The sequence below is a fragment of the Danio rerio genome, chromosome 17 (assembly GCF_049306965.1).
Source record: "Danio rerio strain Tuebingen ecotype United States chromosome 17, GRCz12tu, whole genome shotgun sequence".
NCBI lineage: Eukaryota > Metazoa > Chordata > Actinopteri > Cypriniformes > Danionidae > Danio > Danio rerio.
Genome location: NC_133192.1, coordinates 32,350,210 through 32,366,862, shown reverse-complemented (window position 1 = coordinate 32,366,862; position 16,653 = coordinate 32,350,210). Strand labels below are relative to the sequence as shown.

The window sequence follows — 16,653 nt, the reverse complement described above, 5'->3', positions numbered from 1 at the left end:
TAGTGTTGTACTGTATATCTCTCTTGCAGGAAGAGTCTAATGGATCCCCTTCTTCCTCCCGTGGACAAAACTCAGGTGTTTGTTTCTTTCTTTTTTACTACATTAAATGTATAGTACTGTTTCTAAAATTTTAAAAATAAGTATCTTCACTAATGCTTTAAAAAATAGTGAAACAATAATATTATATCTTATTTTTCAAAGTTTGCGTTTTCAGTCTGCCCAAAACATGTTTGTTGAACATATTAATGCATGATATTCATTGTTTTGTTGTTGTTGTTGTTGTTGTTGTTATTAACAATGCTGCATAATTATTTTACAAACTACTGCAAACTTATTATTCAAAATATACATTACAAAATTAAAATACTATAAATTAGTAAAACTAAAAAAGTTTTTAAGGTAAATTCCAAGTTGTATTCAATGTCGTAGAGCAGATGCATCATCCTTTATGTAAATATTGATTCTCAGATCCAGTAAAAAAGCCATGGGAACGGGCGAACTCTGCAGACAAGTCTTCAGCTGTGTCAAGGTATGTTTTCACAGATTTATGCTTCAGTAAACATCACATTCTTGACCCTGTTCAGTGAGTTCTTTGTGTTCTGGCTTTTGATGTTTCTTTTTATAATACTGCCATTTGTTAAAGCATTCCTTGATGGATCGCAGTGAAATAACAGATTTAATCCAGCCTAGGTTTTCTCTAAATGTCTTGGTTGGCTGTACAAATGGTCATGTTAAGGCCATAGTAAAACCCATGCAACATGAGCCTGCAATGACCTAAATCCAAACAAAGCCGGTTTTGCTTGCTCTCAGACGACTAGAAAAGTATAGGTGTTATGTTTAGGGTAAACACAGAGAAAATAACTCTGAAAATGAGCCTATACGAGGCTACATTTATGACAACAATGTACTAATATCAGAAAACATTTCCTCTGCGGCTCTGCTCTACAAGGAAAACGCTGTTAAAATCCGTTCACGCAGATTTGGCAAAATGACTAAAATTGCTATAACATGTTTGTCAGGCCAGTAGTTGGTGTCTAAAGAAACACAATAAGGATTTGCACATACAAGGCCTCATTGATGCTGTGCAAAAACTATTCTGAGTTTGTTGTATGATCTTTTCACAAAAATGTTTGTGTGAAAAATACGAATGAGTATGTATTTCTCCTCCAGATGTGACATTTATGAAATTGTGTGCAGCGGACTCTTGTCAGATCTCTTCTTCATAAATGCTCCCTAAATAATAACATACAAAAATAAATACAATAACATTTTTTACAGAATTCTTATAAAAACTTTAAAAAAAACACATTCTAAATAGAAAAAACTGGATGTTTCATATCATTAAAAAATTATGATGAACCCTTTTCACATTTCAGGGTTTCTTAGCAGCAGAAGTCGCCATAGTTGGGTAAACTTACGGTGCAGTCAATGGGAGAGTGCAATACATTTTTTTACAGTCCCATTTGTTGAAATAATAAAAGAAAAAATTCATGATGGTGTTATCAAGACTTTCAGAAAAACTTTAAGCCCCATAGACGCTGCATTAGAAACACCGTGCATAAGCGGTAATTTTTTTTTTTAAATGTGTAATTAGAAACAAAAATGAGATAATGCATGCATAAATGCATATATTGATGCAGTTTTTTTTATCTAAATATTATACACTTTCAAGGATTTAACATTATAATGACCGTTAAACACGTCAAGTCTTGTGAAAAGTTTACTAATGCTGCTCAAATGTGCCATTATTATACTGACACAAAATGTATATTTTATATAAATATGACTGATGTTAATGACAAAAACTTTTCAAGTTAAAGGCTGATGTCTCTATTCACAGAAGCAGCAGATTTGTTTTGATTTTGGATACTTTTTTGTTATTAATTTTTTATTGTGAATTTTTCCTATTAGCAATTTGTTTCAGAAACGTTTTCACAATTAAGCTTTTTAAGCCCCCAAAACACCACAGTCATTAAAATTGGCATTAAAAACTATAATGCATGAAACCTTTTTAATGTCATTTGAACAGCTTCTGAGATTACATCAGTAAACATCAAAAAGTTAATAGTTACTTTATCTAGAAGTTTAAGCTTGACTTGCAGGTAAATATTTGATCATTCGCGTGAAGTTTCACAAACTAATTTTGAGAGGAGCACTTGATCTGATTGATCGTGGCTGGCCTCTCATCTGTAATCATTAGTTTGCCAATCGGATTATTCCAAACTCACTTTAAATAGCCCGTCTAGCATTACTCCCTTATCATTTTTTAAGAATCCACCCCATCTCCAGGGAGAGCTCTCGAGAACTAACTCATATCCCCGTACATGTTCATTGACCAGACGTCTCAGAGCTCAGGGTTTTCTCTCCCTTGACAGCATGCTAAACCTGCTATTATTAATAAGCAATATCGAAGTGTGAACTCTTGACGCTTAAATATTTTTGATGAACACTGTACAGGGCAAAACCACTCGGAAGCACCAGTGACGCAGAGTCATTCGACTTTGACAGAATGAAACAGGTTGGTTGAGAATATCATGCTTTACTACTGTACTGTGTATTGCGCTGGAAAAAAATGAGAACGGACTGGTTGGCTAACAGTGATAAAATCTGTTGCGTTCACAAGGAGATCTTGGAGGAGGTCGTTCGTGAATTGCAGAAAGTAAAAGAGGAAATAATTGATGGTAGGTTTTGAGGAATCCAGGATTATTAAAAAAAAAAGTTTTTCATATCTTGCAAATGTTAACAATGTTATCTTTTTTTTTTTTAGCCATTAGAAGGGAACTGCTGAGAATTGGCTCCACATAGTTTTATGAAATGTCAACGACGACGACTGATAATGGCTGAAGGTTCGGGGAAGTACAAGAAAGCGCACGTGAAACAATTCTGACAACATGTCTGCAACGGGACGGAGACCTCAGTTGCAGAAATGTTGCACAGACACAAGGCATTACCAAGAAGGACAAAAGAAAAGCTGAGGAAAGTGAGTGACTGTGTATGAATGAACGAGCAGATGGAAATATAGACCTTCTCACTGAATTTTCTATTTCCTCCAGTATGAACGTTGAGACAGTCCACTGTGCAGCTTGCTGCTCTCGCTCTTTCAAGTCTTTAAAGTCAACAAGTTGGAAATTAATGAAGATATTTTTGTTTTCTAAGTTTATATTGTTTCTTTGGTCATTGTTATTATTGTATTATATTAAATAAGAGAGATACAAAGTTGCACGACAGTTATTGTCAGCCTTTTATATTTTATATTACCCCTCTTATCCTTTGGTTTTAAGTACAAGCTGGACACGTTTGTGCTGAACGACCAGCAACTTTTTCTTTTCCTTTTTGCTGAAGTTCACTTGAATTGTGTTTTACATTGGTATGAATAAATAAGGTTATAAATACTCTTTCGATGAGTTTAAGAGATGGACATGGAAATATTGAAGTATATACACACACGAAAATGTGAGCAATTATTGGAAGTGGCATAAAGTATTGGATGAATTGTTTGAACGTACAATGTATCTTGGTTTAATTGGGTTGATCCTGATTTTAAGTTGATGTTAATGTTTCACAGAAATGAGAATTAAACACGTGGTAAGAGTGTGAGATTGATGTAATTAAAAGTTTAAAAGCTTTTCCCCCTTTTATAAAGTCTCGTTTCGTTCAATTTTTTTTTAAATATGAATAATAATACTCATATTTTCATTAGATATTAAAACAGACAGTTCTGCTCCCCTGTGAAATCTACTGTCTTTCAGAGTAAGGCTGTAAGAAAGAGATTTATTGAAATAGTTAAGCTAAACAAACATATTCTACAACAACATCACAATAATGTTCAGTGTTAAACTGTCACAGTGCAAACGACAGAACGTAAAGTATGAACTTTGTCACAAAAGCGCACAAAATTGAACATTCTGTTTTCAAAAAAGCCTCACTGATATAAAGGCATTTTTTAAAGTCCGCCATTCCATCTCGGCTCTTCTTTTCTTGAGACGCAGTAATTGAGAGAACAGAGTGGTGATAAATGACAATACAAACAAAAACTGCAATGGCCTGGTACATGTATTTGATAAGATGCACATCAAGTTTCACGTTTTAGGAATGAATGAGTGTATGCACATATTTTGAGAAGTGCTTTAATACACCCAAATAGTAGATCATGTACTGTAACACGATAGTGTGAAATTAATCTTTGGATATTGTAAGGATGTTGCGATGCAATGAAATGCAGCGACTGTGAATGGATTAGAATAAGTCCCAAATAAGAGCCTGCAAATAGCAATTATGTCTCATTTGCAGATTTGTGTAATATATTGTGTATATACCCAGTAGCATGTTTGGTTAGATTAGTAGTCTTACACCTAGTTTATTCCTTTTTGCCAAGTGTGTATTGTCTCTTAATTCGGGCGTAGGGGCCGATGGAGTCATCAAATACAAAGTCCCACAGAACTCGCATCCAGGACGTGTGTTGAGGGAGTGAGTCATAGTACTCTGCTGCAATCCTCTTCACCTGGACAAAAAGAAAATCCAGAAATAAACAAATACTTATTGGGAAATGTCTAGGAATGAAATGCATTATGCAAACTATAAAGTCTTAAGAATGAAGAACAATAAAGCAGCTGAGGTGTAAAGTGAGGGTGGAGCGGTGGTCAGGTTCCTGACTGTCGTCATATCTTATTTCAAGGTTTAAACATTAACAGAAACAAATGTACTGTATGGGTAATCAGTTTAAAGATAGGACATGATTCTTTTATGCTGAAGTTATGAGTTCTAAAATCTCTTAACACAGTTAAAATGGACAAAGTAGTAATTTGAGGGGGAAATTAAGCAAATATTTGAATTCATTGTTAGTTTCATGGAACTAAATGTCAAATTCTTTCTCTTAATCAGTAACTGCCAGAATCAATGCAGGGCATTACCATGACATTTCCACTTCAGCTGTAGACTGAAAAGTAAACTTCCTGAGGTGTATTAAAAATAGGGTTTCTTCTTGGTAATGGCACTTTATTGACAGTATAGACCACCTTTGCATTTACACTAAAACAAAGTAGTAAAAGCGAAAGGGATTTTGTGTTGAGGGTTATTTTATTTAGTTTGCAAACAGACACTAGTGTTCTGAAAATTATTCTCATTCACATGGGCTTGTTAATATGATTAAACCACATGCATTGTAGACCAGTAGGTGGCAATCACTTTCTAATGTAACCTTTCAAGTAATTCTCAGCTTACATTACGAAGACTTGGAAATCATTATAAAAATCCTGTAAAACCTACAATTTTTCTCATTTAAAGAAGTGAAAAATGTTGTTTTTAGGCTCATAAAAAGCAGGCACTGTGTGTGTAGTTGATAAAGGGTGCTGTGTTAATGGCTCTCAGAGAAAATGAAAGGTCAATAGGGATGTGCAATGTACCATATTTGGTTGTACTTTATTGGTTAGACGTGGAAATTAATTTAGCTGTCATTTCTCAATTGCATTAAGATTGCCTTTGCTTTATCCAACAAACTAAATTTATTGTGCATAATATAAAAGGTCAATGCAAGTTTCTTTGTATTCTGTTTGGGAAGAAAATATGGACGTTATATTTTTTTAAATATTGTATAATCATAAATAATATTTGCCATTAAAGGGAAAGTTCACCAAAAACTTTCTCTCACTATTTACTCTAAGTGGTTCCAAATATTTGAGCTTCTTAATTCATATTAGAAGAAAGCTGAAAACCAATAACCATTGACATCCAAAGTAGGAAAAACAAACACTATGAAAGACAATACAAGTTAAGAATTTTTCAAAATATCGTCTGTGTTTTACAGAATAAAGAAACTTAAATGGTTGGAACAAGTGCATGGTGAGTAAAGGATGATACAATTTCAGTTATTGGTGAACTATACCTTTATTATTTACAACTTCTTACCATGCATCCATAAAAATATTGATATAAAGCCCAAATCGTACCTCAGGTAATTTGCTTCCAGGAATGCTGGGAAAGTCGTGATGCTCCATATGGTATCCCACATTGAAGGTTATCAAGTTGAGTGGGCCGTAATAAGAGTACGTTTCATGACCTTTCGTAAACATGTAGTGCTCAGCAATGAAGTGTCCAGAGATTGGATGCAGGCCCATGCACAGTATAGAGCCAGAGATGAGATAGACTATGGGCTTCAGACCCCAAAAATAGTAGATGATGATGTCTACCACAAACTGTACAGCTGCATTCAGCATCTCCAACCTGGTCACGGGCTTTGGGTTGACGATCAGTGGCCGGAGCGCATAGAACAAAGGCTGGAGGAACAGCCAGAGCACCTTCCTGGCCGGAGTGCAGAAGAACCAGCCCTCGAGGTCAGTAGGAATATCCACATCCAAGCCATCTCCACCCAGATAGCGATGGTGGTCGATGTGGTACTTCTTGAAGGATGCGGAATATGGCAGGCCAATGGGGAGATTGGCAAACATGGCAAACCAGCGGTTCCAGCGTGCCCTCTTTGTGCCGAAGGCCACATTGTGAGAAATGTCATGGATGGCTAAGGTCAAAGAGTGGTTGATGCAACCACCAAACGCATATGCCCAAAACAACACCCACTTCCAGGAGAGCTCATGGACCATGTAGCACGCCAGGAGCTGAGTGAGTACCATTCCTGACACCACCCATTTCAGCTGTGGGTCATGACCCATCAAAGACTTGATTTCAGGATACTTAGCTGGAGAGAGAGATAACAAAATGTTTAGAATTCAAAATAATACTTTGAATAGGAGAAAAATAATATTTAACTTTTATACATGTATACACAGTGTTCAGCATAAATGAGTACACGTCACACAACTCTTTTAGATTAATATTTTCTATAGGATGCTTTATTTAATTATAACTTTTTTTTTTGCAATAACGAATTTGAGAGTATATACTTAAAGGATTAATAGAGATTATCACATTATTACAGTTGCTAGTGGTAACCAAACATGTTAAGGCGCAGTGTTGCATAGGTAGTTAGGTAATTACTAATCCTCCCCACATGGGAGAGACCTTCCCTTAGCAGAGTGCGTTTTTTTTAATTAGCAGATTTGTTTGCCCAGCTAACCCTCTGTTTACCCATCATCCTCTGCTATAGAATCTCTTCATAGAGGCTCCACAAAGAGACTCACTGACCACTTTCACCTGTAAAATTACATGTGACCCAGATGCAAATCTACCATAACACTTTTTCATGCAATTTGAATAATGTCTGTTTGCAAAGTGTTCACATTGCTATTTTTTTTTTTACTAATTTGTATTAGCAAGTGAATCATTCTTTGATTATGACATTAGCCAGGAAGGAAAATTATTATTATCATTAAACACAGAAATGTTCCTGGTTTTTCTTCCAGATGTCAAATTATCCATGTATTTGTTTCCCCCTTTAAATTTTTACATATTGGTCAAACAAATGGCCCATACAAAACAAGCACAGCTGTGGCCATCAACAGCACCAGGCTTTAAAGTTTGATAATGTTCATGTACAAATGCATGTGGAGATACTTGGATGCCCCGTTTGCTGCTCCTTGAGTATCTGCTGAGCAAGATCACACCCGTCATTGCCTATTGTCGCGGAAACGCTCAAACAGGTTTATTAAGAACAACCCCTGTTGCAGCTCCTGGGAGTCATATTTGAGCCTGAGGTAATACAGTGTGTACGCACCGCTTTTAAACACTGGGCAAGTTCACCTGTGTAATGAATAGCCAAACGCCATAAAGTGTGTAAATAAAATTACCATAAACTGCACTGACAGATGCCGGTTCAACCCTAGATAGTGTTGTTGTAAAAATTGCTTTAAAACAAGCAGTTTTGAACTCTTTCATACACATTTTTTTGGATTAATGTAATACTATACTACGTAATATTTTGTAAATAGTATCCGTGTCGACATTCCGTCTGGAAAAGTCTGAAGATGATGGAAGAATACATTATTAATATTTAAAGAGTTCAGGTGTAAACCTACCCATGTTTTGTTTAGCTTTTTTGGGGTGTGGAGGGGTGGGATTGTGTCAGGGGCTGGATGCTCCAGATGGAGAATTAGTCATTTCATCATGGTCCGCTCCTTAAACCCTTTAACTGCTTGGTCTACCAAATGGCTGATCATGTTTTTACCATTTTTAATAACGAGTGTTAAAGTAATTTAAAAAATGTCTGTTTTAAATAGAGGTTTACACTATATAACATTGCTGGTTTACAAAAAAACAAATCAAACAATCATAACCCTGTTGCTCTAGTACATTTAATTTTGGTTTTATTGTAAAAACAAACAAACAAGCAAATATGTGAAATGAGAATCTGAAATATTTTAAAGCATACTGAAAAAAACAAAACAAAGATGTCTTGGTATTGAAAATATTTTGTTTTGATTGTTTTTGAATAAATTGGTCTTAAACTTCATATTTTTCATAGTATATGTATTAATTCAGGTGCTTTACAATAAACCAACACATGGGATGTGTTCAAAAAAATGCAGAGTGTGTTAACTAATGACATTAGGAGTTAAAAAATGCCATTACATTTTTTTTTTCGGGGCAGTTAAAGGGTTAAGCCCATTTTTATTACTTATTTCCAAAACAGGGGGCCCCCATGAATAGCGGAACGTTGCTTCCATAGTGCACATGCAAATATTAAAATCTAATCGCAAATTACTATAACTGTACTTTTTTTTACATTTAAAATATAAAGGTCCCACTCAAAATATATTTGTACAATGGACTTTATTTGCCAAATATAAAAAATAAATTAAATTAAATTAAAATTAAAAAAAATAAATCCAGAATCTACAGAGAAAAAAAAATCTATAGAGAAAGAGAGTGCTTTGAGTTTAACTGCAAGGGCCCCATACCTGCAATTGCTTAGGGCCCCCAAGCACTAAGTCCGCCTCTGCTCATAAATGTATTTTATAAGGCAACTGAGCTCGTGACATACATCTTTAGAACTATGGTCACAAGACAATTGTTACCAAACAAGACGCACTTATGATGCCAGGAATCGTTTTACAAATTATCACCCCTGAAGCCATTGTCTGAGATCACCCAGACTTGTAACTTAAAGACGCACGCTTTCATCCGGCGAAAATGAGCAATAACGCTGTAGTTGTTGTTGTTGTTGTTGTTGTTGTTGTTGTTGTTCAAAATTAAACGCTTTTGAAGTAACTAAGATTTTACTAATTATATCCATTAAATAGCATATTCATCGTTTAATATTAGTGTTTTGTTTTGTGACAAGACACTTAATTGTGCTAAGATAAAGTGCTTAACTGACATTTGAGTATTATTTATATTAGCATCACGATAAAAAATCTAACACGCTCTCAGATGGTTCAGTGGATATTTAAACTCAGTTAAAATAAGTCGGTTAACCAAATTACATCACATCTAATCAGCATGTTTTAATTAGTTTGACTTATTGTGTATTTCTGTCAATAACTTGAAACTTACCCAATATTTCTTTTCTTCTCCACGTGTGCGGTTGTTCATTATACACCCATTCAAAGTCCCAGCGTCCTGCTGCTTTGCCCATTTTGACACCTGTGCGTTGCTGCTTGTAATGAGCTCAGGTGATTCCTCGCTTACTAGACTCGTTTCGGACACGCCCTCTTAGATAAGAGAGGAAGAAGGTGTGCCTGTCAGGTCAGTGCACTGCCAACGGTAACTAACTTCAACCGAAACCCTTGTGAACTAACGAGATCGGGTTAGTCAGCGAGCAGCCCAGCCTGTTGTACAGTCTACTTGACAACGCTTCAGAGTGGAATGATTGGCTACGTGACTTCAATGCGAGGACATAGTCGTAATATGCAGTGGATGTTTATATATATATATATATATATATATATATATATATATATATATATATATATATATATATATATATATATATATATATATATGTGTGTGTGTGTGTGTGTGTGTGTGTGTGTGTGTGTGTGTGTTTATACTTTTGCAGTTGAATTTACTTCAGCAATGTCCAATATCACAGTCCTGTAATTCTGGTCTAGACAGGTTTGCCTCACATCACCGCGCGGGGGCGTTCATGCTCTCTCTCTCTCTCTCTCTCTCTCTCTCTCTCTCTCTCTCTCTCTCTCTCTCTCTCTCTCTCTCTCTCTCTCTYTTTCTCTCTCACACACACACACACACACACACACACAATTCAATAACTGCTTTATTGGCATAACAAGTTTTACAAATGTATTGCAAAAGCATTTATAAAGTTTACATTAAAATGATCACATATTTAAAAAACACAGTAAATAATAGTCTAGTATTATAATATGTAATAATAATAATAATAATAATACAAGTAAATAAATAAACACACACACACACATTCAATGACAGACATACGTGTTGTACAATAATAATGTGGTTATTGTGTGATTTAATGTATTTTAAGACATGATAAAAAAAAACCCACTGAGAAAAACAGATTTAAACATATAAAGAGTTTCGTTGCAAAACGAGATATATCCAGTTTGAGGAATGTTGGTTATTTGACATTATTATTTAAGACATCAACAGTCAAGTTCATTCACAATTTTTGTACATTAAACTATTACTTAAGCTCAGTGAAGGCCAGGAACACAATATTTTCAAATCCAGGATATTTTTCATTTAATTTTATGTCCATAAATAGCTCATAAATAAGTCAAAAACCATGCCAAAATGCAACAAATTTATCTTAACATTGTCAAACATCTTAATTTGGTAAAAAAAAAAAAACAATACATCATAAATATATGGAATAATATATACAAAGTTTGAATAATAATAATACGATTCTGAGTTTTAGCCAGAACGTGCACAACGCAACATAACAACTTTTTTTTTCCACCTTATCCACCTAAGGCTATATTCTACTACTGTAATACGTTTAAGAAAAGCTAGTGAATCAATGTTTTGTTTGATAAGTAAGATTAAGTTAGTTAGATAAACAACTTGTAGCTAGTTACAGAAAGAGTGGAGGGCGGCTCCTTCCAACGGTGTTTGCTGAAAATCAAACCTGTATGATCAAAGCGGGCGGAACCGCGGTGTCACAGTTCTTGTCTCTGTTGTACCGAGTCTGTGACACAATCTCGCCTTGTCCCGTCATATTTAATAAATTATTTCACTGTAATAATCAGGGCTTGACATGAACTTTTTTGATCACCAGCCACTGTGGATAGTAGATTTGCAACATTACCAGCCACTCAGCAATTTCACTAGCCACAATTATGTTGTTGGGAAAATATATTTAATATGCATAAATCTGACTTTATCATGGTAAATTTACTTGATTTATATTTTGTTATGTCCACATGCCTCCTCATTTATTTAACTTTATGTGTGTCGCATATGAGCTTGCTCAATCAGCATGAGCAAATGGGTCATGGTTTCATAGTGTCAAATTACAATTAGCTTTTATTTCACATCACTTTTCAGGGCTCAAAAAAAAGGATTTACCAAATGTATCTCTGACCACACCAAACATAAATAATAATTATTTTTTAGCCACAAATTTTAAATATGTCAAGACAAGCTGTATACTAATACTTTTTATTTAACAAAACATTTCTTTAAAAAAGTGACATTTAAAAAAAGTAATAATTGTCATTTACCTAAAATATGCACAGTAATCTGTCTGGGCTGAAGGTCCCAGATCACCAGTTAAATGAATAGGGAGCTAATCTCATGTTTGAGCAATATTATGTTAGAGAATGATTATAAAACCATATTAACAAAACTGACTGTAAGTAAAAGAAAGCAGGTGAAAAACACACCATGTGCGATAATGAAAGGATGATCACACACACAGTTAACGTTAGTCCAATTAATAATCTGATCAAAGAATGGTCAAAGCGTAATCAACCGGTGCTGGGGCTCTTGAAAGCAGCAAGACTGTGTGGTGCATGAGCATAAGTTTTTTTTCTAGATTATTTGAAAGAGAACCAATCACACCAGTTGCGTTTCCAGGCGCAATTGATCATCCTCTCATTCGGTATTCACAGAAACTATTTAAAGAATAAACTTCCGAAGGACACTTAGAAATGTAGCCTTGCAGACAGGTATCTTGTGGTGGGGAGTAACCTCTCTGGCCATCTTCTTGACATCAGCGGAGACTCATTTCCTGCAGCATGTATATAAATGTATATAAAATGTATAATTTGCCTATTTGTATAGATTGTGTATAGAATGTATCATGTAATGTGTGTATATGTATAGAATGTGTATATGTATAGAATGTATTATGTAATGTGTGTATATGTATCATGTGTGTGTATGTATAAAATATATCATTTGCCTATATGTATAGATTGCATCATGTAATTGTGTATTTGTATAGAATGTATCATGTAATGTGTCTATATGTATAGTATGTATCGTGTATATGTATAAAATGTATCAAGTAATGTGTGTATCTGTGTAGAATGTATCATGTAATGTGTGTATATGTATTAAATGTATCATTTGCCTATATGTATAGAATGTATTATGTAATGTGTGGATATGTATAGAATGTATCATGCAATGTGTGTATATGTATAGAATCTATCTTGTGTGTTTGTGTGTATAAAATTTATCATGTAATGTGTTTATATGTATAGAATGTATCATGTAATGTGTGTATATGTATAAAATGTATCATTTGCCTATATGTATAGATTGTATCATGTAACTGTGTCTATGTATAGAATATATCATGTGTGTATATGTATATACTGCATCGCATCTTCAGTCCCCAGTGGGTCAGTGGGTAAGTCACTCACCTTTCAAGCCAGAGAACCGGGTTCTATCCCAAGCCTTGACAACAGTGTATCATACATGTGTGTATATGTATAGAATGTTTCATGTGTGTATATGTATCATGTGTGTATATGTATAAAATGTAACGTGTATATGTGTAAAATGTATCATGTAACATGTGTATATGTACAGAATGTATCATGTGTGTATATATATAATATGTGTATATGTATCATGTAATGTGTGGGTATATGTATAAAATGTATCATACAAGTGTATATGTACAGAATATATCATGTAATGTGTGTATAAAATGTAATATGTGTATATGTACAGACTGTATCATGTAATGTGTGTATATGTATAAAATGTATCATACATGTGTATATGTATAGAATGTAAAATGTGTATATGTATAAAATGTATCGTGTATATGTAGAAAATATATCATTTGCCTATATGTATAGATTGCATCATGTAATTGTGTATATGTATAGAGTGTATATGTATAGAATGTGTGTATGTGTATGTGAACCGGGTTCTATCCCAAGCCTTGACATCAGTGTATCATACATGTGTGTATATGTATAGAATGTATCATGTCTGTATATGTGTAAAATGTATCATGTAACATGTGTATATGTACAGAATGTATCATGTAATATGTGTACATATGTAATATGTGTATATGTACTGCATGTATCATGTAATGTGTGTGTATATGTATAAAATGTATCATACAAGTGTATATGTACAGAATATATCATGTAATGTGTGTATAAAATGTAATATGTGTATATGTACAGACTGTATCATGTAATGTGTGTGTATATGTATAAAATGTATCGTATATGTACAGAATGTGTGTATGTACAGAATGTATGTGTATATATGTATAAAATGTATCATGTAATGTGTGTATATGTATAAAATGTATTATGTAATGTGTGTATATGTATATCATGTAATGTTTGTGTGTGTATATGTAGAAAATATATCATTTGCCTATATGTATAGAATGTATCATGTAATGTGTGTATATAATGTATCATGTGTGTATATGCATTTAATGCATCACATCATCAGTCCCCAGTAGCTCAGTGGGTAAATCACTCACCTATCAAGCCAGATAATCAGGTTCTTGTCATCAGTGTATCATAAATGTGTGTAGATGCATAAAATGTATCATGCAATGTGTGTTTGTGTATAGTATGTATCATCTGTGTATATGTATATAATGCATCACATCATCAGTCCCTGGTAGCTCAGTGGGTAAGTCACTCACCTTTCAAGCCAGAGACCCGGGTTCTATCCCACGCCTTGACATATATGTATAGAATGTATCATGTAATGTGTGTATATGTATCATGTGTGTATATGTATAAAATGTATCATTTGCCTATGTGAATAGATTCTATCATGTAATTGTGTGTATGTATAGAATATATATGTATAAATTTATATTTGCCTATATGTATAGAATGTATTATGTAATGTGTGGATATGTATAGAATGTATCATGCAATGTGTGTATATGTATTGAACCTATCTTGTGTGTTTGTGTGTATAAAATTTATCATGTAATGTGTTTATATGTATAGAATGTATCATGTAATGTGTGTATATGTATAAAATGTATCATTTGCCTATATGTATAAATTGTATCATGTTACTGTGTCTATGTATAGAATATATCATGTGTGCATATGTATATAATGCATCACATCTTCAGTCCCCAGTAGCTCAGTGGGTAAGTCACTCACCTTTCAAGCCAGAGAACCGGGTTCTATCCCAAGCCCAAGCCTATATGTATAAAATGTATCATTTGCCTATATGTATAGATTGTATCATGTAACTGTGTCTATGTATAGAATATATCATGTGTGTATATGTATATACTGCATCGCATCTTCAGTCCCCAGTGGGTCAGTGGGTAAGTCACTCACCTTTCAAGCCAGAGAACCGGGTTCTATCCCAAGCCTTGACAACAGTGTATCATACATGTGTGTATATGTATAGAATGTTTCATGTGTGTATATGTATCATGTGTGTATATGTATAAAATGTAACGTGTATATGTGTAAAATGTATCATGTAACATGTGTATATGTACAGAATGTATCATGTGTGTATATATATAATATGTGTATATGTATCATGTAATGTGTGGGTATATGTATAAAATGTATCATACAAGTGTATATGTACAGAATATATCATGTAATGTGTGTATAAAATGTAATATGTGTATATGTACAGACTGTATCATGTAATGTGTGTATATGTATAAAATGTATCATACATGTGTATATGTATAGAATGTAAAATGTGTATATGTATAAAATGTATCATGTAATGTGTATATGTAGAAAATATATCATTTGCCTATATGTATAGATTGCATCATGTAATTGTGTATATGTATAGAGTGTATATGTATAGAATGTGTGTATGTGTATAGAATGTATCATGTAATGTGTGTATATGTATAAAATGTATCATTTGCCTATATGTATAGATTGTATCATGTAATTGTGTATATGTTTAGAATATATCATATTTATATATATCATATTTATATATATCATTATATATATCATACCCACCAGCTCAGTGGGTAAGTCACTCACCTTTCAAGCCAGAGACCCGGGTTCTATCCCAGGCCTTGACATCAGTGTATCATATATGTATAAAATGTTATATGTATAGAATGTATCATGTGTGAATATGTATAGAATGTATCATGTAATGTCTGTATATGTATAAAATGTATCATGAGTGTATGTATATGTGTAGAATGTATCATGTAATGTGTGTATATGTATTACATGTAATATGTGTGTGTATATGTATAAAATGTATCATACATGTGTATATGTACAGAATATATCATGTAATGTGTGTATAAAATGTAATATGTGTATATGTATAAAATGTATCATACATGTGTATATGAATAGAATGTAAAATGTATGTACAGAATGTATCATATATGTATAAAACGTATCATGTAATATGTGTATATGTATCATGTAATGTGTGTGTGTATATGTAGAAAATATATCATTTGCCTATATGTATATAATGTATCATGTGTGTATATGCATATAATGCATCACATCATCAGTCCCCAGTAGCTCAGTGGGTAAATCATTCACCTATCAAGCCAGAGAATCAGGTTCTTGTCATCAGTGTATCATACATGTGTGTAGATGCATAAAATGTATCATGCAATGTGTGTATATGTATAGAATGTATAATGTGTGTATATTTATAAAAGGTATCATTTGCCTATATGTAAAGAATGTGTGTATGTGTATAGTATGTATCATCTGTATCATCTGTGTATATGTATATAATGCATCACATCATCAGTCCCCAGTAGATAAGTCACTCACCTTTCAAACCAGAGACCCGGGTTCTATCCCAGGCGTTAACATATATGTATAGAATGTATCATGTAATGTGTGTATATGTATAAAATGTATCATTTGCCTATGTGTATAGATTGTATCATGTAATTGTGTCTATGTATAGAATATATATGTATAAAATGTATCATGTAATGTGTATAAATTGTATCATGTAATGTGTGTAGAATGTGTGTGTGTATATGTATAAAATGTAATATGTGTATATGTGTAAAATGTATCATGTAACATGAGTATATGTACAGAATGTATCATGTAATGTGTGTATTTATATAAAATGTATTATGTGTATATGTACTGCATGTATCATGTAATGTGTGTGTATATGTAGAAAATATATAATTTGCCTAAATGTATATAATGTGTCATGTGTGTATATCACACTTGGGAAAATGGTACATATTTTTTAACTATATATATAAAGTTATAGTTATTAATAAAATAAATAAAGTTATACATATTAATAAAACTTATGCAATCTGCAACCTCGAAATGAAAGTAC

At 33.3% G+C, this 16,653-nt stretch overlaps 2 protein-coding genes across 16 annotated transcripts in view; one reads left to right on the top strand and one right to left on the bottom strand.

The window, feature by feature from the left end:
- evla (Enah/Vasp-like a) overlaps positions 1-3,642 on the top strand; it is a 76,586-nt gene extending 72,944 nt beyond the window's left edge. For 14 of the 15 annotated variants that reach the window (XM_068214440.2, XM_073927465.1, XM_005158795.6 and 11 more), the window contains 5 exons: positions 30-75; positions 469-529; positions 2,458-2,518; positions 2,624-2,681; positions 2,768-3,642. In XM_068214440.2, the coding sequence (XP_068070541.1) occupies positions 30-75; positions 469-529; positions 2,458-2,518; positions 2,624-2,681; positions 2,768-2,805 (264 nt within the window). In that variant the 3' untranslated portion in view covers positions 2,806-3,642. 15 annotated transcript variants of the gene reach the window in all.
- Positions 3,241-9,741, bottom strand: degs2 (delta(4)-desaturase, sphingolipid 2). Its single transcript, NM_001163366.1, is given in 3 exon segments — positions 3,241-4,501; positions 5,946-6,688; positions 9,442-9,741. Coding segments are annotated over 3 exon segments (969 nt in total). The 5' UTR covers positions 9,524-9,741; the 3' UTR covers positions 3,241-4,357.
- Between the last annotated feature and the right edge of the window lie 6,912 nt (positions 9,742-16,653).